This window comes from Nothobranchius furzeri, chromosome 15 (genome assembly GCF_043380555.1).
Source record: "Nothobranchius furzeri strain GRZ-AD chromosome 15, NfurGRZ-RIMD1, whole genome shotgun sequence".
Taxonomy (NCBI): Eukaryota; Metazoa; Chordata; class Actinopteri; order Cyprinodontiformes; family Nothobranchiidae; genus Nothobranchius; species Nothobranchius furzeri.
Genome location: NC_091755.1, coordinates 50,967,742 through 50,992,341, shown reverse-complemented (window position 1 = coordinate 50,992,341; position 24,600 = coordinate 50,967,742). Strand labels below are relative to the sequence as shown.

The window sequence follows — 24,600 nt, the reverse complement described above, 5'->3', positions numbered from 1 at the left end:
AGTTGTCCTGGGGTCTTTTGTGACCTCTCGGATGAGTTGTCTCTGCACTCTTGGGGTAATTTTGGTCGGCCGCCCACTCCTGGGAAGGTTCACCACTGTTCCATGTTGTTGCCATTTGTGGATAATGGCTCTCACTGTGGTTCGCTGGCGTCCCAAAGCTTTAGAAATGGCTTTATAACCTTTACCAGACTGATAAATCTCAATTACTTTTGTTCTCATTTGTTCTTGAATTTCTTTGGATCTTGGCATGATGTCTAGCTTTTGAGGTGCTTTTGGTCTACTTCTCTGTGTCAGACAGCTCATATTTAAGTGATTTATTGATTGAAACAGATGTGGCAGTAATCAGGCTTGGGGGTGGCTACAGAAATTGAACTCAGGTGGGAAACACCACAGTTGGGTTATTAGCACTGTTATAGAATACCGCAGGTTTTCCTAATATTGTGCAGCCCTAACTAATGGTTAAATGTGTTTGATGATCAGAAACATTTTGTCTGACAAACATCCAAAAGAATAAGAAATCAGGAAGGGGGCGAAGAGTTTTTCACACCACTGTATATGTCCACAGTACAGTCATTGGTCCTCAAAATGTTGAGCTTTTCACTCACAAAGACTCAGGATAATTAAACGTTTTAACAATATGGGTGGTGGAGCTCAAAGGGCATGAACACTATTCCAACATATGCAATAATCATAGGTTAAGTGTTCTTTTGTCATCAATAAATCCACTAAGAAATGACTGGAGGATTTTTACCACACATGTAACAAATCTACTCCACATCAAAACCGAGACTATTTATTAGGAATGTCCTCTCCGCTTCCTGTTTAACACCAAGGCTACTTGTAAACATTCCACTTCATGCAATCTTCATGTTGAACATGTGAGGGCTCATAAAAAATGTAAATCAGAGCGATTGCATTGAAAGGGGCACGGATTTAGGTAAGTGAATCATTGATTTTCAAGGTTGTAAATCAATAATAGCTTTATTGATTAGGATCCACCTAATAAGGCCTTTACTCAGTACAGTTGAATGTTTTGAAGCGGTAGCTTCAGCCGTCAGCAGATGGCAGCAAAACCACGTTGCAGCAAACAGAAACAGAGCTGCTGTTTTTTCTATCCACTGCTGTGCCTTTAAAAAAACATGGTTATTATCAAGATGGACTTAAAAAGAGACTTTTTTATGGAAAGCCAGTCACAAATGCCTTTGCACATTCCCCCTCATACTAATATATTTGACATGGTCTCACCTTGTACAATGCCCTTTCATCGCTGCCATTAGTTTTATTGCACTGTAATTGGCTTTAGAGTGGCACAGTGTCTGGCAACATTTTATTTTAATGTTCAGATTACTTAAGCCTTCAAAAGTATCTGACACATAAAATAACTGTTGACATTCTTTGTCTCACCTGCTTTTGCACGGCTCGTTGGAATATTGCTGCATTGTTCCACAGAAAGTAATTAGTCTCATGTGCAGCAGTTTACTGAGTGGGTGTTCTGTCATCACAGTTGATGCCTTTGGATTTCCACTTCTTTTTTTTCTAGTTTTTGTCATCAATGCTAATGTTAAAGTCTTAAAATTGATTCGCAAACATGTGTTTTTAGGGTGAAACAAACATACAACACATCGTTGGCTCTGTGATTTTGCACAACTTTCTATAAACAAAGCGCTGTGGGTATTGGTAGCATTGGGTGGTTAAACACTTTTTTTCGCAACAGGAATTATAGTTTAAATAATATGTTTTGTAATTATTACAAAAAGTCTGAAGAATTAATGCACCTTTATTGCAAGTAACCTGAAGCTACGTGCACCAAACAATTCAACTTGGTTTATTGATGCATTGATCATCAATATGAATGGAAAATACAATTTTCCTCATAGTAGCTGCATCCTTACTTTTTGTCCCAAACGTTCGTACAAAACTTAACTTCTTACTGAGAAGGTTTTTTATTAGGCTAAACTTACTTTTTACATCCTTTTGTGCTGTGATGTGGGCCTCTACTGCCTCTATAAACACTCCAAAGGTAAACGAAAGCTGTCCATCCATTTGATTTGGTTGCAGGAAATGCAACGAGCTGTTTCAAAAAGTTCCTTGTGATGTCACATTAAGGGAAATTAGCATTTTTCCTAATTTGCTATAGCAGCTTTAAATGGCTCATTTAAAAAAAGTACAAAAATAAAGCTATTGACATCTCTTTTTGGGACTGATTTAGTGTAGAGAACTACATGAATGTTGTGTATATTCAATAGACATATTATAATAAAAAAAGTAACTTCACAGTGCTTTTGTAGCTTAAAAAGTCTTTTTGTATCTTTATCTTTGCCTCGTTTTGTGTTAAATCAAAGAAATCTTTTGGGGCATACAAATAATACTTTTACTTTTTTCAGACATTAACTGATTTTTGTCCAGCATGATGGCTTCAGAATGTGAGCTTACTAATGTCTGGAATAAAAAAACTGACGTAGCCTTCTCTGACAAGCCATCCTATATGTGTGAAAATTAGTCTGGCCACAACCCATAGACAGAGCTTGGTCGTGGGGCAGAATTTACGGTTGTCTTCTCCACATGCTATTGGACAATGATCAATATGACGTACTCACCACTACAGTTGTTTCATCAATGGGGCAGTCTGTCATACTCTGTTGAAGAAGATACAAATACACCCTTTTTCTAAATAAAGGACTTGAGTACCTCCGTCTGCTCTTGACTGAAAGAAAAGCCCATGTCTAAATAATTGAAAGTTGATGCCAATGCCATTTCAAAAGAGCCACCACCATCTTAGTTGTTCTGCTCTGTCACATCATCCTGCCTACCTAACCCATAGAGCGCTGTGATTGGCCCGCTTAACCGATAGAGCGCTGTGATTGGCAAGACACAAAACTGTTTGGACCTGCTGAGCATCCAGTGGAGCGTGGCTAGACCAGCATCCATCCATCCATCGTCTATACCCGCTTGCCCATGCAGGGTCGTGGGGGCTGGAGCCTGTCTCCAGCAATGGCGAGACCAACATGCAAAACAAAATGCTTTTGCTTCTAGATTTCTAGAGGAAAATGTTTTTTTTAGTTGAAACATTTTTAGAAGCTAAAAGACGTTACATTCAGAAAGTTATTCTGTCTGAGAATATTAACTGAACTGTCATAATTATGCGTTGCAGCCATTACATGCTTTTGATTCTAATATTTTAGTCATTTAATTGTTTGAATCTCCTTGGTGGTGCCGTTACGTCAACATTGGGTTGTGTAGAGGAGTCCCTCGTTTCCACCTCTGTTTACTAACCAGCCCCTGTGGAAGAGACGGATGTTGCCTCTGATTGGACGAACCTGCTTCTCATGTTTATACCTTAAACTGTCCAATCAGTTGTTGATTCTCTGTTGATGGAGCAACAGTGTTCTATCTCCCGCTCTCTTAAAACTCATTCAGTTTTTAGTTAAGAGTGTGTGAGAAACAGCTGTGTTTATACACACACACACATGCACACACACACGCACGTGTGCAAACACATTGAGGATTGATACAGATTGAGACAGATGGGACATGTTTCATTATAGCATTACATATGAGCTGGAGAATTGTTTGATTTTTTTTCATCGTCCACTCTGACTGCTTATTTAGTCAGACATATGGTTACACGCTGCTAATATGCCATTTAGATGACTGAAAAATCAGTCAAACGACTGGCTTAGAGCTAATTTTCCTAGGATTTCAACATTTTAACATCAACTCAAGCTACTTAAACAGACAGCACTGCTTTATTATGTTGTGCAAATGTAAATTATTCAGAGATATTCATATTTTTAAAATGATTTTTCAGGTGTCATGAGTGACCACTTAAGTGTTGATAAATGATCTTCAGAATGCAGGATTGTTCATTTTTTCTCACATGAACATTCATCGTATTTTTTCTGTCACTTTTTTTAAAAGCCAAACAGTCGTCTGCAGAACTAATCTTGTTTTTAGACCCAGCATCCCGCGAGGCTGTGACGGTTGGCCACACAGATTCTGAAGAAAGAAAGCAAACTTTTGGCCCACTATACTGGTATAATTTTAGATATGGCTTGGGCATTTCAGATTTTAGGGAGAACATCTGTCCAGCCGTCCGTCCGTTATTGTGCACGGTTCGGGGGCCACAAAGAGGGGCCCTATTGACTTCTGCCGTCTTAGAGAGTCAGCTAAAGACTTACAGAAATCTCTGGTGTATGCTAACCAGACGCCCGAGCCACCTCAATAGGCTCCTCTCGATGTGGAGGAGCAGCAGGTCTACTCCAAGACCCTCCTGGATGACCAAACTTTTTACTTTATCTTTAAGCGAGAGCCCGGCCGCCCTGCAGAGAAAATAGATTTTGGATGCTTGTGTCTGCGATCGCATTCTTTCGGTCATTGCCCAAAGCCTGTGACCATAAGCGAGGGTTCGACGTAGACCGATTGGTGAGTGGAGAGCTTGGGCTGATGGCTCAGCTGTCTCTACAACACCACAGACCGATACAACGCCAACGTGACTGCAGGTGCTGCACCAATCCACCTCTCGGTCTTTTCCTTCATTCGTGAACAAGACCCAAGAAACTAAACTCCTCCACTTGGTGCGGGTCCTTGTTCCGGACCTGGAGAAGACGTGCCACAGGTTGCTTTAATTATTCCATTTTTATTGTGTGTTCTCACTTCTCTTTAATGTTTGATTCACAGAAGCGGGTTTGACAAGAACATTTATCCTTCCATTAACAGGCTCAGCTACTCACATATAGAAACTGAGAACGCTGGCAAAACAGTTTAGAAGTGCCATTTGCTGCTTGTTCCAACAGTTGCAGCCCAGTAGGTTTGGATACATTAGATTAGATTTAGTTTCCTTCTTAATCACTGAATTTAATCATTTATGCTCTGGCTCTAAAACGCACTCTAAAACACATCACGAAATGGTCTCTTACGTCAAAATCTATGGGTAGCAATAAAGGAGGAAAACTAAAGAAGGCTTAATGTGATGGCAGATTGAGAGATAAGAGCCAGACATTGAGGAAGTACAGCTCAGGGTGTGGAGGAAACGAGGGGATGGCAGTAGTGGCATTGACGGGAATCGTGTGAATGAGGTGGGCTGAAGTACAGATAAGCCCTCTGTTGTATCAGTAATTGTAATCTGTTGGGGCTAACACGGGTTTGCATGTAAAGCCATTAGGGTGACTGTGCACACAAAAGCTGGTTTTCTACAACTGCAATGTCAGATAGCGAGGTTAGGAGACCTGGAATGGAGAAAAGGAAGGCAGACGATAGGGAAGCTTTGATCTTAGCTATCTAAAAAATATACATTTATAAAACACAGTCCCTCTTTTTTTATTACTAAATTCTAACTTCTGTCCAAACAGGTTTCCTAACAAACCAAAGTTTGAGAACTGGGTGAATTTAGTTGCTGGCTTACCATGAAATTCCCCAAAACTTGGATGTTTGTATCGCAGTTTAATTCAGAGCATCCATAGTTTTAACAGCTTAAATGGGAGGATCAGAGGAAAAAGGTAACATATGGAGGGAGAAGAAGAAGAACGGGAAGGAGGAGTAGAAGGGCCAGTGGCCCATTTTATTCCACTCAGTCTTCTGTGTAGTTTCTTGGCTGTAATTATCAGTCCGATTATTATTGAGTGCTAATTTACTGCCTCGCCGGGAACTATGTGTTAAATAAACGCGGCAGAGTAAATAGGGGTGGGGGGTGCAAAGGGAGATAGCAGACTGCTTCTACTATCAGATGGCAACACGCAAACTGCCCACCGGGGAAGTTTAATAATAAGTGCACACTCCAAGTGAAAACATTAGTGCTGTGCCCCACCGTGATGGGCTGATGATCCGTTGGACAGTTTACATTAATGTACAGAGGCTCTCGTCATGTGCTCCATCTGTATTGGATCTGGTGTTTGGCCCTCAACAGCTGACATCACTGTGGCATCCACCCGACAGACACACTGACTAACAGCTCAACCAACCACCATCTGTTATCCCTGCAGCATCGTCTCAAAACAAGCAGCACGTCATGGCTGTCTTGGGGTAGAAAATGCAGAAAAAACTGTATTTTTTTTTTTATCTGCATTTTAATGGAAAATTCATCAAATACTTTTTTATTATTTGTATTGCTGAATTTATTGTTGTTTGTTTTCCTAGTTGGGCCAAGTTTCAATAAAATGTGTAAAGACCTCAGAATACCGTTAATATACTTTCCCCCTGAAATTCAAAAACTGGAATCTTTCAAGCAAGACTGGGTTTTTACAACAAAATAAAAATAAATAAATAAATATATAATAAATAAATAAACAAAAGCTTTTTGTTTCTTCCACAGGGTTGGATTAAAATTCCTATTGCACTGCTCAATGTGCCAGTACTGTTTTTATCTGGTGCCTTTGTCATCGAATATTCTTATTCTTATTTTTGTTCTTTTCACTTTTTTCTTCAGTGATAAAAGTAGACCAGTTTATTTATAAAAAAAAAAAGGAAATACAAATAAAAAAATCTAAAGAATCAGATGACTGCAGCCGTCTTCAATTAAATTATTTGACAAATATGTTTTTGCTGTTCTCTATTTATTTCGTAAATAATGTCAAGAAAAAATAAATGGCACCAGAACCCGTTGGAGACTATTGTCAACATCTCGATGAGGTTCCTTAGTGGGTGCAAAAAAGCACAGCTGGTGGTGTGATGTTTACATAGCTGCAGCAGAGGAACAAGGAATGACTAAGAGACACTGTCAATACTTCCCATCAGCTCCTCCCATGTCCAATTGAAAACAAACCATAAATAATATTTTCATAAGACAGACATAAAAATGTCACCTAATAAGTAATGAGTGTAGTAAAAAAGTATAGTCATGGAATACACAATACTGAAGATATAGTCCACAACAGAATTATAGGGTTTCAAATGTTATAAATGGACATACAACAGAGTTTTTACAGCTTCATTGTGTAATGTAATATAGTAGAGTAAGGTGGGCTAAATAAATTGCTTTAAAAGCTATTTATCTCTATTCTCATTACTTGTGACCAATAGCTGTTCTACTCTTCTTTCTTCAGTGATTATTTTGAAACATAAAATGATTACTTTAATTATGACATCTTCTTTTCTCTGGGAATAAAGATTTATCTAAAACAGTTCTCTTGTGAAGGGCCTTGGGGAAAGGAATGTTACTGTTCATCTTTATTATCTGATGAAGCTGCGCTCAGCTGATGAAGTCATCTGATTAAAATGCTGAGATGTGCAGACTCCTGACAAGGGAAGATACAGCAGAACATGTAGCAGCCAGGGTTATTTGCTCTGGCTGCATATGACCTGTGGGATCTTTAAAATCAGTCCATTTCGTGACGTTACGATTGACATTTCATGTATTCCTTGTGTACCCCGAAAGTTCACCGGCTGCCTTAAAAACTTGAGTCATGTCAACTTAAATGAATACTTTCTTTCAACTCTAAATGTCAAGTTGTACAAATATCATAAATAACTATGCCTTGTTTGAAAATTATTTTGTGAGTTGAAACAACAAATCTTGTTAGATGAGGCAAGAGGAAGAGTAGACTCACCTCTTAAATCAGGAAGAATCCGCGTGTTTCGAGCGTTATCCGTTCTTTCATAATCCGTTGTCGAATTGTGATCGGTAGAAGCTTTTCCGGTTTGGGGCTCACTTTTTTTACAGCAACAGCTCAAAACGATCTCCCAACAAATGGATTTTCTGCTTCCTGATCACGTGACGTATGCGGAAGAAGATCGGCTTTAGAGCTGAGATTTTTGTTCTCACTGTGCGGGGGTTCGTTCTGATGCCCACACAGTAAAAACATTCAAATGACAACTTAAGTCGTCATTGGTAGCGAACGGGTGGAGTTAAAATGACGACTTTAGTCGTCTTTGGTAGCGAATGGGTGGAGTTAAAATGACGACTTTAGTCGTCTTTGGTAGCGAATGGGTGGAGTTAAAATGACGACTTTAGTCGTCAGTGGCAGTGAATTAGTTAACAGAGCTAAATATCGGCAAAATAAAATCCATTAGTATGGTTGACACACCTAGAGCTGTAGGCTGCACAAATAAATGAAAGAAGGACAGTAAACGTAAAATTTTACAGCTTTCCAGCTGATAAAATGCGCCGAAGGTAATGCTTAACAGCCATGTAGAGAATTCTAGTGGAAAAACCACCCACATCATGGCAGACAAAGTCTCATAACAGAATAAAGAAGTAACATATCTGCCCGACATGTCCATACATGGACATGTTATAGCCATCTTATGACTTGTATGTTTTTTTTATATATAATTATGTGTGGCTGAGGGGCACGAGTAGCTGGGGGAGGAGCAAGGGCTGAGCGAAGGCAGCGAGGAGAGCTGTGCTGCTGATCAGTCCTGAGAAATAAATGTGTTTAAAAAATGCTGGTGTGATGTGTAGTTCTGTGTGTGAGCTGCAGTAACGGTCTCCTTTCAATAATTACACAAAATGTGTCGTTAGCTTAAATTGCGGAGATACAGCTCTGGATAACGGCTGGAGAAGGGGTTCTTGCCCTTAAGCTTGTGTGGATGTGCGCAATTCCCTGGACGCAAACAATAACTTTCAAGGGGTTTATAGTTAAATTGATGCAACGTTCTAGTAGCCTGATAAGCTATCCCATGTATGTAAATTCATAGTCTGACCACAACCCATAGACAGAACCCACTTGTGGGCTGGAATCTATGATTGCATTTAAAATTTTCTCCACACTCAATGTAGAGATGTTCCACTATGGAAAAAAAATCATCAAACAATTTATCTAAAGAGCAGTTTCACTGAGAAACCATTTTTACTTATTATTTTAGAAAATGATTGCTCAATCTGACAGACATTGTTGCTATAAAAGCAGAGAAAAGCTTCAGCAGATATAGAAGGAAGAAGTGAGTGTGCGTGAAAGATTTTTGCACAGAGCATTGATAATAATTGAAATCAAACAATATTGCTGAATACCACCACAGATTGCTTTTAGATACACATTAATTATTTAGTGTGAAATTAATGACAAAATTAATGAAGGCGAATGAAGAGTCTGGGAATGGAACAGGAAGTCAGACTAACTGTGTGTGTGAGCTCATCCAGTGTGTTGTGGTTTGTGTAGTGTGATGTGATATGTTGTGTGTAAAGTCACGCCTGGCTGGCTGTTATCTTCCATAGACTCACGGGTCCCTGAAGGGACACCAGAGGAGTCATCTGATTCACTTGCCGTTCCTTTAGCTCCTGCAAATTAAAACTGGACCAACACAGAGAGACACAGATAGGAAAGCAAGCATTTTTTTCTTCTTTTAATTAAATCTGTTCGTTTTTCTGCCTAATCCCCACCAAATGGATACTCGTCTAACATATATAATTAACCCCCCAAAGAAGCTGTTTAATTCTGGCCTTTTTTCCTCCTCTCCTTTAACTTGCTGCTGCTGTGGCTTTTCGACAGAGCAGTAGCACTATCTCTCACATCGGGGACCATCGCACTCTTGTTTAAGGTCTTTTTATGAAACACAGGCGATCAGCTCCGATTTGATTTTCCGTTCATCCGCCCTGATAATTATGATATGTCTCCCCCCTTGTATAAGTGCGCATATGTGCATGTAGACACGCTTCACCTCGGTTACTAAGGGCTGCTGCTGCTTTTCAGTGCCACTGTGCTCTGAAAGACCTGCAACAGCAGTGCTTTATAAACACTGATTGGCATTAATTTGTAGCAGATGTGCAAAATTTACAGCGGCTGACTGTCAATCTAAAATATAGTATGAAGCTATTACAGTTTTCAAGTGTGATTAAAAGCAGCCATCTTGTGTCAAAATAATAAACTTAAGTGTACCCCAGTAGTTTCTGTAGCTAGTTGCTGAATGTTGACACCATATAGTTTTAGCACAGTCGCGTTAATGTCAAGTCTGATCGTCTTAATTCTTCTCTCTCTTTGAATTTCATCCTGCATCACAATGCGTGTCTTTTTTCCCCTCAATCCATGAAACAAGAGCAACACATTCTATGTTGTTAAGTGTAATTATGAATATTACAAACATTAGACAATACGGATAGATGGCTGCTGTGCAATCAATTTAATTGCTCCTTTTCACAATCAGTGCTTTGTCTGCGCCGCAACGCTGAGACAGTTTTTGGAATCAGACTCTAAATTGGAAAGTTTTGCAGACAAAAACAATAAAAAGCTCCAGAGTCGTCTTGTTCTTGCCTGGGGAAAAATGGCAACAAGTGTAATTGAAATATAATGAGCTGTTTGATGTAAATACTTATAACCAGGTACAAGTTTATTTTTGTGTTTATCATCTGATAACAGGGTCCATTGTGTTGCCTGCAACCTTAGCAGTTACTAGACAAGCAAGTTTATTTATGCTGGATTTCTTTTATTGGCCGTTTTAAATTAGAGTGATGTATTCATTGTAAAGCCAGTAACACTAACAGTATGTATTCTGCATTAAATGTGTCATTCCCTTGCTTTTTCAAAAGATTTGTTGTGGTCTCAAGTTTGAATGAATTCCTTCTGAGTAATTTTCGGTGGAAGAAGCTCATGCCTGAAGGTCTTGTTCACGAGTGAAGAAAAGATGGAGCACAAAATCGATAGGTGGATTGTTGCGGCGTCTGCAGCGATGCTGGCGTTGGACCGGTATATGGAGATCTTTGCCTTTCGGTTCAGCTCTCTCTTCACCACGACAGACCGGTCGATCTATGTTCCAAGACCTATGGTCACAAGATTTGGGTAGTGACCAAAATAACGAGATCAAGGACACAAGCGACCAAAATGATTTTTTTTCCACAGGGTGTCTGGGCTCTCCCTTAGAGATAAGGTGAGAAGCTCTGTCATCTGGCAGGGGCTAGGAGTAGATCCGCTGCTCCTCCACTCTGAGAGGAGCCAGTTGACTTAGCTCAGGCATTCAGTTAGGATGCCATCTGGACACCTCCCTGGTGAGATTTTTGTGAGTCTATGGGACCACAGTCGCTAGGTAGATCTGGGTGTCATCTGCATAGGTGAAGTTGTTACTGTGGAAGAAAACAAGTCGTAAACAAAAATCGGAGCCTCCTGTACTTTCTTTGAAGTAGCCTACACAGATTTATTTTTTTGAGGGTGGGGGTTGGGGTGGGGTGTTGGGTGGGTGGGGGTGGGGTGGGGGGTGCATACATAATATTTGATGGTAAAACACAAAGTAACATTTTTGTAAATATGATTATATATTTCATATGTTTAAATCTGCAAATCTCGGTGGCCACAGTTTAAGGGTTTGTAATGAATCTCAGACTTGAAATTCCATCACCACAGTCTGATGTGGATTATTTCTGACACGCCAACATTTCCAGACTTTAAAAGTTTCTAATAGTAAAAGTGTGTAAAGAAAACTTCTGGATCTTGTGAATCTTGGTGGAGATGAAACAAAATGCTGTTCATGTTCCAGAAACGGTTTCCATACATTTTGTAACGTCAACTGCTGGAGTTTCATCGGCATAAACCTAAAGCTGTAATCTATCTGCATGCCCTTACTCTTTCTTCTCTCTCTCTCTCTCTCTCTCTCTCTCTCTCTCTCTCTCTCCTCCATCTTTTCCTCCATCTTTGTCTTTCGGCACTCTCTGCTCTTTCCCTTCCACTCTTTTGTCCAACATGTCTAGTCTGCAGAAGAGACAGAAGTGATGGTAAGCACCATTACAGTCTCTAAAGGTCCTAATCTTTTGGCCTTTCCACATTTGATCAGACTTGTAACTTTCATTTTGTTACCAGTTTTCTGTTTTTACAAGCGAGGGGTCTCGTAAGAAAAAAAATTAGCTGTGTTTTTACCATTCCGATTAGAGTCATTATTAAAAATTCATGTTCGATTGTCAACAGTTAAAAGTAAACTGTCTACTTTGCTGTCTCAATGACGTAAAAATTCTCCTAAATGACCAACTGGGATGTACTGAAAGTAAAAGATCTTTCTTTGCTTCTTTTTTCTTATGTGGTGTTCCCGCTCTTTTGTGTTTTTTATGCTAATTGAATGCCCCCCCCCCCCCCCCACACACACACTTCTCTGTCACTCATTCAACTTTTGAATACTTTCATACACAATTTTGTTTGACCTTGCTTTCTTTTAAAAAGACATTTTCCAGTGTTTTTATCTTAGTCAGGGCAGTGTGTACCTACAGCAATGTTGGCTGTTGAAAGTTTATTCATTTATTTGAATACATTTCTTCCAATAGAAATGGTGGAATTTTTTTGTTTCTCCTTATTTTAAAAACATTTTTATTTAGCATAAACATCCTTTTTTGTGTCCTTTTCCTTTTATCCATCTCTTTTCCCACAATTTCATCTACTTTTACTTGGTATGTAGCTTTTTGCATGCCTTCAGCAGCATCCCCTCACCCTGTGGTATTTAATAAATTATGTATTTGTCATCAGAGCAAAAGGGTTGTTTGTACCGTTTATGCCAACCTGACACCAGCGTGATGAAATGAGTGTAGATGCATAGCTAAGTGGATGAATGGAGCCGGATGTGAAAAGCGTTGGCTTTATTAGAAGGTTCTGACTTCCTGTAAATGGCGTGTTGGTTGTCTTTGTACTGCATGATTTATTTTTCTTCCAGGTGTTCGCACAGTTGAGGTCAAAGTATTCCCTATGAATCAGTATTAACTTTGGTTCTTGAATTAAACAGAACTGAAAAACGCTTATAAGAAAAGCATGCATCTGCAACATAGTGATGGCTGGAGTTCTATTCAAGCATAAAATCCATCCAAACTGAGCTGCTTTGCTAAACTTTTTCATCCATCAATCCTTTTTCTTAACCGCTTCATCCTGAGTAGTGAGGGACATTTTTTGTAACTCATCCATGTAGATCTATTTAATTATGAATTATTAAAGGCATTTCTGTTTGATTGACAGGTAGCAGATGAACCGTCAGTGCTAGCGCTAGCAGTTTCCCCTACTGCTTGCTCCAGGGAAGGCTTCAGCCTCGGCTTTGTGTTAAAGTGTTCCAGGCTTGATGGCAGAGGGTAGCAGTCACTCAGTTGCAGTTTTCATGCAAAAAGTTCCTGCAAACCACAATCAGTTTCGTTTAGCTAAGTTAGCTTGTAACATTGGCTCAAAGGTTAATTGGTGTCCACCCTCATCGCCCCACTTTTAGGTCAGTTTTTGTATTTTCTGGGAGTGATGAGATGCGTAAGGCCACCAATGTGGCAGTGGGGGAAGCTGCCCAATAGTCTTAAATTGATTGACCTCTTCTAAAACCTATGGGTGAGGGTTTGTCCATATTATATAAACAGTCATTGGTTTTAACAGGTCTCTAGTTCATGACAGGAGCAAGAAATGAGATGTACAATGATTGACTCCCACACTTAGGGGCAATTTAGAGTCACTAGTTTATGCAGTTTCTGACCCAGTGCGTTCAAGAAGAGAACCTTGCAGAAAGGACATAACAAGGTGTTGAACCTGCAACCTTCCCGCTGCAGAACAACTGTGCTATGATCTATGTAAACAAGAATGTTTTGACAAAGGAGTGCCAACTTCATTTTGAATAAGAAAATAATATGTTTTGGGTTCTTTGTCTAAACAAAATCAAATTTTTTGTCTTAAAAAATTCTGATAAAATTAATGATCAGGATTTATGGAAAGAGAAAAATAAAAAATAATTAGATGCATGTTTACGTTTTTCAATTCTTCTGGCTTAACATGTACCGTTAGATTATACAGTACATGAGCACTTTTTTGTGTCAAATCCTGTCACCAACTTACCCTAAGACCTCTACTGTGTTGGTTTAATTGATTGTCTATGTGTGTGTGTGTGTGTGTGTGTGTGTGTTACAGACTCAGCAGCTACAGAAGAAAGATTTGCAGCTGAAAGCACTGGATGCCTTCTACAAGGAGCAGCTGGCACAGCTGGAGCAGAGGGTACAACATCCACACATGAACAGAAATCACTCAAAGCTTTCTGAGTCCCAGAGGTGCTGTGCTCAGGACCATAGCATAACTATGGATATGTACGCACAGACTAACTACTATGACGCACGCACGCTGCAGGGGTGCATCAGTCTCACGTAGATCATTAATTCCGACAGCCATTAGGATTTATAACACGTAACGATGTCATGAGCCACTTAAACTCTACAATCAATATCCATGCATATTACTCCTGATATATGTACATTTGTGCACGTGTGCTTACATGTTCATGCATGTATTAATCTATCACTTGGACAGTAAAAATAAGTTGTGGTAGAACAGCTAATATGTTTTATATATTATTACATCCACAATGTTTTACAATCCCCTATCCATAAGGCTTACTCTGTGTGCGTGCGTGTGTGTGTGTGTGTGTGTGTGTCTACATAGGAACTACTGTTGTATATAGTGTCTTGTCTTTTTATGTTTGTGCATTTTTGATCATTTTGTACTCCTTTGCTACCTATCCTGAGCAGTGGGCCTGCTGTGATCTGATCTGATCTTATCTTATCTTATCTTATCTTATCTTATCTTATCTTATCTTATCTTATCTTATCTTATCTTATCCATAATTTATAGTGGTGAACATGCAAAATGAATAGAAATATTTTTGATAAAGTGACATTGAGATGCAGAAAATGAAACTCTTCCTATCGAGCGTGAATCGACGAGCTGCAGAGTTTGAAGCCAGACCGAGCATCTCTGGAGAGCTCTTACAAGACCTTCTATTTGCTTTCATCTTCTGTTTGACATTTACCAGGTATAAAAGGTGTGGTTTCAAGTTAAGTCTCAGTCTCACCAGGCGCCATGCTAGAGGACCTTTAGCAGAGACTCTCTAGGGGAAGCTGTCTTCTATTTTTCAAATGGAGAAGACCTTATGTGTGGATTGTAAGTATTGTGTTCTGCTTACCATGGCTAATTCAAGCTTGTCCTGCTGTAGGCGGAGCCACATGGGCCACCGTAATGCTGAAGTGTCGTCATGACAAAAATAACAGCCATGTCCTGATTGGACTGGCTTCAGGAAGGCTGAGCGATTAGGCTTACATGGAGGCTCCATCATTATACTCATTGCGACATTTTCCCTTTTAGCCACTGAATTATAGTTTAAAGGTGCAAAATGTAAGAATGACATCCTGTGGTCAAATTTGGGTATTGCATCTATTTAAAAAAAGTGTGTTTCTCACTACCGTTCTGAGAGCTTCATGGCTGTAGCCACTAGCCAGTTACAGATCAGTTCCAGAAGAATATAGATGACGAGCAAAGACAAGTCGCACGTTGATAAATATCAGTAGATAATTACGTTGTCATATCTGGTGCTAGCATTCTTGGGTGTTTTATGATAGGAGGTCTCTTACTACAATTGTGGTAGTATGCCTCAGTCATTGGAGGAGGTGTGGTTGTTTGCCTTCTTGCTGTTGTTGAGGCAGCAGTAGCTCAGAAGGTAGAGTGGGTTGCCCAGTGTAACGGAACGGAATGACTCTTATTTTTCCCTTCTTTGCTCAAGACTAGTCTGCATGAGATACGTCTCAAGGTCTCATGCATTCCTTCTAACCTGCTTATTTTCAGCTCAACAGAAGAATGAACTCTTTTCTTTTAATTAATCAAAGAACTCTATTTTAATAAAGTTAATCCATCAAAGTGTTAGTCAATAAATAAGATGTGACTGACCTGTGAAATCAAAATATTAATTACTTTATTATGATCCTATAGAATATAGAGGTACTGTGACTTTGTGTTCCAACAGGACTCATTTCACGTAGCGTTAAAAAGACATGACACATTACTTTCACTGATCCAATCAGAATCTTACAGATCTGACGGAGGCGTGGTTTTGATGGTGTTTGGTCATTTTTCATTCGACAATAAACCAAAACATCCGAGGTATAAAACTATGCCACGTCAGCTCTAACGCCAGTTCAAAGCGTTCCAGAGAAAGTGACGGAGTGGCCAATCCTGGTTTCAACTCTTTAACCGAAAGAACAACGACAAGCTGAAAAATCCCGTCGCTATTCCAACAGCGGCAGCAGTTCCTTTCAGAACAAAAGCTCCATCCGCCGACCCAGGCTTGGGTCTCACCAGATGCCAATAACTTGTCGTGTACCCGGAAGTAACTCAAGACGGGTTTGATCGGAACCGCGGCTTTTCCTACCGGCTCGGTTCCAGAGAGGGTCCACTGGACCTCGATATTCCTGATCTACAGAGGACTTCCACAAAGGGTAGGTAGACCGACATGATGGTGTCTCATGTGTTTCTGAATCTCCTAACCAAGGCTTAATGCGAAAACAACACCTTCAGTTCCCGTCAGAACAATCGCTTCTTCGGATTTGTTGGTTCTGATTTAACATCACACGTCATCCATTCACCGTCTCATCCATTTTAGTTACACCATACATTTAGTGTTTAAAGTCAGTCTAGTTTAATTTGTTAGTAATAAAATTCTTAACTTTTAAACTTGACTCTCTCTCTCTTATGTTGTCTCTGAGTGAATACGTAGCGGTTATCTAATCCCTGCAATAAAAAGATCCAATCTTCTGGTTTAAATAACCCACCGATCTGTAAGGTGGATTTCCTATTTCCTATGGAATCCCACGCCTTATGGCTCATGAAATAACTGTAATCTATTTGATTACACCAGTGACTAGCAGGGTATTCAGCTAGCTTTGTTAGCTCCACATTAGCCTCTAGCCTTTTTACCTGATACTACAGTAAAGCAATTTATAGGAGGAGAAAAAACTGTGACAGTGTGCATATGTGTAGAGTGGTTGTGATTGGTTAAAATAAGCAGATAGAGTCACTGACTTGAGCAATAGCCATTTTTCTAGTTGGTAAATTTTAAAGTGTAGGATTTTAGGAACTGGGCATGACCAATCCTGTTCCTGTGGCTCTCTGCTGATGAGAAATCCAAACTGGACTGCTCTGCTTACTTGATGTATTAGTTTTACTTTAGGAAGTTACTTTTATTCAGCCATTTTTACACACAAACGTTGTGCTCTGCTGACACGAGGAGCAAGTTGTTAAATGGCATTCCAGAGTTTTCCAGAAACCATTAAAACAACAAAAACTTTTATTTTCAGAGGAAAGCGATGAGCAAAACCAAGATATCGAGCAGTTATTTGGAGCAGACTCTCACGGGTCTTGGTGTCATCTGAGTGGCTATTTGTGTTTGTCGTATTAGTAACAGGCTGAGTTTGGAAAGTGAGTGGAAGGCTGGAAGGCTGGCATACGGGTGGCACAAGCTGTGTTTACCGTTGAGCTCAGGATGTTTGCAGACAGACCTCTGTGTGTGTGTGTGTGCGTGTGTGTGTTTGTGTGAGGTAGACTGAGATATTATTTGCATAGATACTGTGTAATCATGCCGGGCAGTATAGGCAGACTTGTGTATCCATCTCAGGACTCGGCGTGTGTTTGCAGTCGGCTCCAGTGCCCACATGTGCTGGACTGCTCAGAAATACCTCCGCAAATTACTGGACAGTCAAGAAAAAACTTGTCTGTTTTATTTACAATGAAAAAAAAAAGCTTGAGGATAAAGAAAGCACTGAGGCTAGATGAGTTTAAGCCAAACACTGGAGATCTCCCTGTTGAATTATTTATTATATAGAAGCACATCTGTCTCCATTTTCTTTTAAAAATCCAAATCTGAGACCATGGTTTTCGACCGGAAAAGGGTGGCTTGCCAACTCCGGGTCGGGAGAGAGGTCCTACCTCAAGTGGAGGAGTTTAAGTTTCTCAGGGTCTTGTTCACGAGATAGGGTAGGAGGGATCGGGAGATCGACAGGCGGATTGGTTCGGCGTCTGCAGTGATGCGGACGCTGAGCCGATCTGTCGTGGTGAAGAGGGAGCTGAGCCAGAAAGCCAGGCTCTCGATTTACCGGTCGATCTACGTCCCAATCCTCACCTATGGTCATGAGCTTTGGGTAATGACCGAAAGAACGAGATCGCGGATACAAGCGGCCAAAATGAGTTTCCTACGTAGGGTGGCTGGGCTCAGCCTTAGAGATGGGGTGAGGAGCTCGGACATCGGGAGGGACTCGGAGTAGAACCGCTGCTCCTCCAGATCGAAAGGAGTCAGTTGAGGTGGTTTGGGCATCTGGTCAGGATGCCTCCTGGACGCCTCCCTGGGGAGGTGTTTCGGGCATGTCCTGCCGGCAGGAGGCCCCCGGGTCGACCCAGGACACGTTGGAGAGTTTACATCTCCAATCTGGTCCGGGAACGCCTTGGGGTCCTGCCGGAGGAACTGGTGGAGGTGGCCGGGGAGAGGACGGTCTGGAGCACCCTAGTTGGGATGTTGCCCCCGCGACCCGGACACGGACAAGCGGAGGAAGACGACGACGACCAAACACTGGAGATCTCCCTATTGAGTTATTTATTAAATAGAAGCACTTCTGTCTCCATTTTGTTTTAAAAAGTGTCAAAAACATACAATAAAATCAGCATAAATGTGATATGAAGCATATCCCTGTTAGTTCTATTCTACTAATTCCTCGTTAGTCTCTTGTTTCCCTCTCTCACTGGCGGTTTCGCTGTCTTTCCGACTTTCACACACACTCCTGTCATAATGGAGCATATTTTTGAAGCTCGTGAAAATAGAGCATATACAGAAGGAGATAATAATCCTCCTCCAAGTCTGACAGGTTGCTTGACGGGCTGTCAGCCGGGCCCCTGTGTAGTGCCCTGGAAATATCTGCACACAAAACACACACGCACCGCTTTATTCCAAATCAAGCCACTGGCACTGCTTTTGTTCCCGGGCAAACAGAGAGGTTGAAAACTTCTTTAAGGAAGACACACACACACACACACACACACACACACACACACACACACACACACACACACACACACACACACACACACACACACACACACACACGTACGCACATACACACACACACCTTTGTGTTTCCATCATTTGAATAAAGGCAGTAACTTATATTCAATTCCTGGAGACCTACATGAACAATTTCTATTCTATATTAAATCATGTCTTCAGAAGGAAATTTAATGGTTTACCCTGAGGATATGACCTAATAACCCCCTAATATCAGCAAATTCATGTTCTCACAACCCAAGTTACACAACAGCATACCACACACACATACACATATTTAAATACACACTCTGGCTCTGATGACATAATGCGTATGTGTGTGTGTGATCCCAACAAGATGGAGATATTCTGGTATTTTGATCAGAACTCATGTTTTTCCTCTCCTCTCCCAAGTACCACATTAAAACGTCACTTTTCTGCTGTGTTGCACTTTCGTATGGAAATGCATCCACTCTGAGCCTCATATGCACCAAGTCAAAGTTTACCGCTTTCATCCTGTAAAAAGCTATCTGCTCAATATGCTGCACCGAGGGCTTCGGATCTGCTTATTAGTTTAGCTTGTTAGTAGCATTTCCACTGAGGCTGCGCCCATCTGGAGATGAAGATATGGGTTTCATAATAAGTTAATGGTGCTAAACATTGCAGAGTTGTGGCTGACATTCCTGTTGCCTCATTATTTTTCTTGGGCGGAAGAAGCACTTATGCATTTCTCAGCGACGGTAAACACCCACCACGAGACTCCCCACTAGCAACATTTATTAAAGTGTGGAGTGTCCGTGTGAAGGCGCTGTGTGACAAAAAAGATTTTAAATCCGCTGTGACAAAGATCAGTGGGTGTAGTGGTAAATGTGGATGATGTGTGGTATCCACTCTGCCCGTGCTCTACAGGGTGTGCAGACTTCCAGATGGATAGTCATTACATAACAAGATAAGTTCTACTCTGGACTTAGCTGTCAGTGACTAAATCATTTTTATTTTCAAATGCTTTACAGATTAGATTTAAGGTGGACCGAAAGTCCTTCAACACTAGGTATTGTGGTGCCCAATTGTGGTCCTCAAGGGCAGCTATCCTGCATGTTTAACGCTACAATGGGAAATCTGCAAAACAAGCAAGAGTTGATGCAAAAAGATGAACTGTGAATTATCTTGTATTTAAATATGTTGTGTTAAGCCTGAGTCATGCTTCTCCGTCAGCTCCAAAAGGGAGAGACGCGCACGGACGGACGGAGACATTTTGCCCTCATGCTTCTCCGTCTCCTGAGGAGTGTTGCAAAGCAATTCCCCGCCAGGACAGCAGAGGGCGTTGCGCTGTTCTGTGGTATCCTGTCATGCATCCCGTCCAAGATAGTGTGTTTATATTGTGTTTTTTGTATATAAGAGACTCTGGCACCGCATCAGAAGGCGGTGGTCTCTAACTTAGGGGTAAAACTGGACGCAGATCTCAGATTTGATGCTCAGGTGAACAGTATTGTGAGATCTTGCTTTTTTCATCTACGCCGCATTGCGAAAATTAAGCCTTTTCTGTCCCATAATCATTTGGAAACTGTAATCCATGCCTTTGTTACCTGCAGGCTGGATTATTGTAATTCGCTATATGCGGGGCTTAGACAAGCTCCAGTAGCACGCCTCCAGGTGGTTCAGAACTCTGCAGCCCGGTTGTTAACATCTACCAGGAGGTCTGAACATATAACACCAGTCCTACATGCCTTGCATTGGCTCCCTGTTTTTTATCGCATCAGGTTTAAGGTCCTCCTGTTTGTGTTTAAGGCGTTAAACACAGGGGCTCCTAAATATCTTTCCGATATCATCCACCAGCATGTCCCGGTGCGTTCCCTTAGGTCAGCTGACCAGAGATTACTAACTGTGCCTAGGTACAGCCTGAAGTCTCGTGGTAGTCGAGCTTTTTCAGTACTTGGACCAAGTCTCTGGAATGAGCTGCCAGCTGATGTAAAATAGGCCAAGTCATTAGAAACCTTTAAAGGAAGACTGAAAACACATCTGTTCTCGCTGGCTTTTGGACGTTGAAGTTGGGGGAAGTAGGCCGGATATGGACTGTGAACTGGCACTCAGGTTTTTGTACTGTATTTTAAAATGGATTTCTTATTGTATTTTATAGGATTTATTACGGTATTTTACAGGGATTTCTTAGTGTATTTTAATGGATTTATTAATATATTTTATTGGTCATATCTCTGTCCTATTGTGTAGCATTTTATTGATGTACAGCGCTTTGTTTGTCCATTCTGGCCATGTGAAAGCGCTCTATAAATAAAGTTGATTTGATTTGATTTGATTTGATTTTTAACACAGACAAATTTGTCTTTCATCCTCCTCCACCTCTTCATGCGCTCGCCACCTCTAAACCCACGTTTCCTGTCATTTCCGTCCACAAATAAAACGCTTGCTGCGCATGTTTTCACTCCTCCAGTCACGAGGAATTAAATGTTCATATTTTTAGAGTTTATTCACGAGGTATTCTTCAAGCTTCTCCGTGTCTGCCGCTAGGTATCCTCGGCTCTTTATGTTTTTGAGGGCGCAATGGTGGCGGTGTAGACGACAGCGGCGCCCTGACCAATCACAAGCTTGCGTTCTCCATCTCGACGGACATATGTTTAGAAAAGAGAGCTCGACTCCGTCCGTCCTTGCGGGCGCTCTCCAGCAGGCCCGCAAGGACGGATAATGGCGTTGCGTGTCTCCGCTCTGGCGCAGACGCATGACTCAGGCTTTGTATTGTAAATGCATGTGGGCAGTGTTGGGAGTCTTGGACCTATGTAAGGTATACCAAATACCACAGTAATGCAACAGGGTGTTCTTCTACCTGAAACCTGTGCATGTTTTTTTTAAATGAAGATTTGAACGCACAGTGCAAGCTTAATGTATGGCACGTAGGGAAAGAAAGTCCAGCGTGCACTTATCTGGGCCCACACACAAGTCAGGGTCAAAAGAGAAAACACCTTGTGTTGCTTAGTGAATGTTGTTGCCACAGTCAGGTCACGCTTGGATGAAGCGAGTGGGTGCGGGTTAAAAAACAGGTCCTTGTACAGGTGGATCTACGTGTGCTTTTGAATGGGAAACGATGGACTCATCTTTTTTCACCTTAAAGATGCCATTCTGTGGTATTTAGAAAAAAGAAACTTGTGTTTTTGCATTTTCTGTGTTTATTTATGTTGTTAACATGCTCATATTTAGGAAGAAAACCCTATTAGGTTTTTGCTCTGATCATTTGTAGGTTTTGCGAAGGGTTGAACATCCGGACTTTTATTATTTATGGCTAGATTTAGTCTCCTGGAATGAGCCGATAAAATAATCAAGAGCGACAAATAGGTCTAATTGCTTTGGAGCATCCAGCTGATTCTTCATGTATCACATTTCATAGATGGACTCATGTTTGTGTAGGTAAACTGAAAACATTTGTGGACAACTGATGGAAATCGTTGATTGCAATCATAATCAGTGGGGAAATTTGCTCGGCTATTAATGTCTGAAAGGAACGTACAACTGCTGGAGCCTTTTCGCATCTTTTGTTTTCCCTTTGCATTTTTTAAGCTGATCCAGCAAATATCCTGTTTCTCAAAGACACACAATAGGAACGGCGAGAGTAAAACAGGTCTACAGGGTGAGTGAAGATAACGAGCAGCAGTAAAAATCTAAGAGGCAATTAGGAGGCTGCAGGTTGCTTAGTAGTTGGAGTTGATGCACAGAGACTCGGGTTTAGCTGTGTACATTATTTAGACAAATATGCTGATATCTCTAGATGATGAGAGTACTTACACTATACACCAAGTGAACAAGAAAAAACATTCTTTGTCTGGATAAATATTCTCCCATCTTTTCATAAAAAGCCACAGAATCAAGGTAATCAGGTTAAGATCAGGTCAAAGGAAGACAGAGGTAAGGCGGACACACATAAAATAATATACCATTAATATAATCTAATAGCAGTGATCACAGAGGGCTGTTTTTCCTGCTGTAGGGATCAGAAACTACCATTTTGTTACCAGACACGCTGAGTCAGCTTTTTTGTTTGAGTTGGTCGGAGTAGAGCTAGCCCGGCGCTCTAGAAGCCTGGCGGGCCACCGGGCCAAGCGTCCACGCTCCCCTCCCACTCCCTGCTGACACGGACTGAGAGTCATTCAGCATTAGCCAATAGCATAAGACAACCACTTAAGTACAGCCGTCACTCTCAAAGCGTGCACGAGCGTTTGAGGACGTGCCTAGGCTGATTCAGAGTTGGTGACCTTTCTCATAAACAAGTAAGTCTTTTAAATGCTTTCGGTCTTAAACGCGGAGGTGGAACCCGCGGCTTACGGTGCAATATATTTGTCAGCCACTAGATGGTGCAGTCGGATTAAAAAATACTCCGGATAGTAGCTTTAACGAGTGAGTAACACCATGGGTGGAGACTGATTTCAACCAGACCTCCTGTTAGAAAAAGGTGCTGTTTAAATAGTCGTGTATTAAAGTAGTTATCTTTGTAAATAAGAAAACAACAGCTGGCAGATACTTCATCTTTAATTGTGACACAAAACTCTTAATCAGGACTTCCCTGATTTATGACTTTATTTTGAAACTTGTGGAAGCATCGCATGTACCTGTGTGAGTTACAGGTGATGATCGGCATGATTTTTGAGTCTAGCAGCGAAAGGTTTCTCCCTTGAAATGACTGTCGCACCTGCACATGTGAAGTACATGATGAAATGATGTTACCCCTTGGAGCCGCCAGATGCATTCACTTGCAAACGTGTGATTAAGGACATGTCTAAGTTAGTTGATGACAAACCATGGTTTGGACTTTCTTAAGTAGCGCTGAAAATGCCCACTGCTTGACAGAAAATAGTAACACACGTTCAGCATTTCTGTACGAAATGTGTCAGAAGGTTGACAAAGCGCAGCACCTGTACCTTCACTGACACATGCAAAACAGTAAACCTTAAGCTTAAAAGACATGTTTTTTTATTTTATGGTTTCACTCAAAACAAAGAGAACAAGCTCAGCTGATTGAAACACATACAGATTTCCCGTCAAAGCAATGCTTTCCTGCTTGATCATGCTTCCTCTCACCTTCATTACTTTAGCTTCTTATCTTTTTTTCTGTCTGTTTTCACTTTTGCAGCTTCCCTTCCTCCCATGCCTTCCCCCCAAGCTGGTACAGTTTGTTGAGTAAATATTTGGGGAATACTAAATGCTGCAGGGCCTAAGCTCAGAGGATTGATGGAGGAGAGGCTGCAGTTGTTGTGGATTAGCTGCTTGTTTTATCATATCACTGCCTGCTTGCACAAGTCTTAGTCCTCACCAGCCAGGCTGCAAGGGGAGAAGTCTTGACTTCCTAAACAATGTAAGAGTAATGCAGCTCATCGCTGCTAGGGTTTAGTTTTGTAGAGGGGAGGCTAAAATTATAAAACCGTCCTCAAATTTACTGTGCAACTCCTCAGCGTCATGGTATTTTTACGTTAAAGAGACGATTTGTAGTTTTTACCTTTAATTTCTGGAAATATCCAACAAAAGCTTGTTGAAAATGACTGAAATGATGCCCAGTTGTTGAAAAATATTTGCAGCTTAGCGACATATAACCATAAAAATCAGGTCTAAAATAGATGGGAGCAAGTCTAAGTCTCTGGGCGAAGCCATATTAGAGGCCATGTTTCCTTCTACAGGAGCCCATGAGGACAAAATGCATTTACTGATTTGTAACAAACGGTTACAAAACTTTTGCCATTCCTAAATATTGTTTTACACATTTACCTCCACTTGTTGCCAGTGATGAAAGGCAGTCTGATGTGCTTGTTATTTAGCTAAAGTTTGTACTCTCCAGGGCTTTTTGACCCTAATGGGCATCCATTGTTAAAGACTTACTCCAACACAAAA

At 41.0% G+C, this 24,600-nt stretch overlaps 1 protein-coding gene across 2 annotated transcripts in view; it reads left to right on the top strand.

Annotated features, from left to right (window-relative positions):
- Positions 1–24,600, top strand: part of chchd6a (coiled-coil-helix-coiled-coil-helix domain containing 6a) — a 96,532-nt gene that overhangs the window by 19,718 nt on the left and 52,214 nt on the right. Inside the window, exons 5-6 of one of the 2 annotated variants that reach the window (XM_070544979.1) lie at positions 11,609–11,632; positions 13,773–13,856. In XM_070544979.1, coding sequence (XP_070401080.1) covers positions 11,609–11,632; positions 13,773–13,856 — 108 coding nt within the window. The remainder of the gene's footprint in view (positions 1–11,608; positions 11,633–13,772; positions 13,857–24,600) is intronic. The other variant, XM_015968591.3, reaches the window with a different exon arrangement.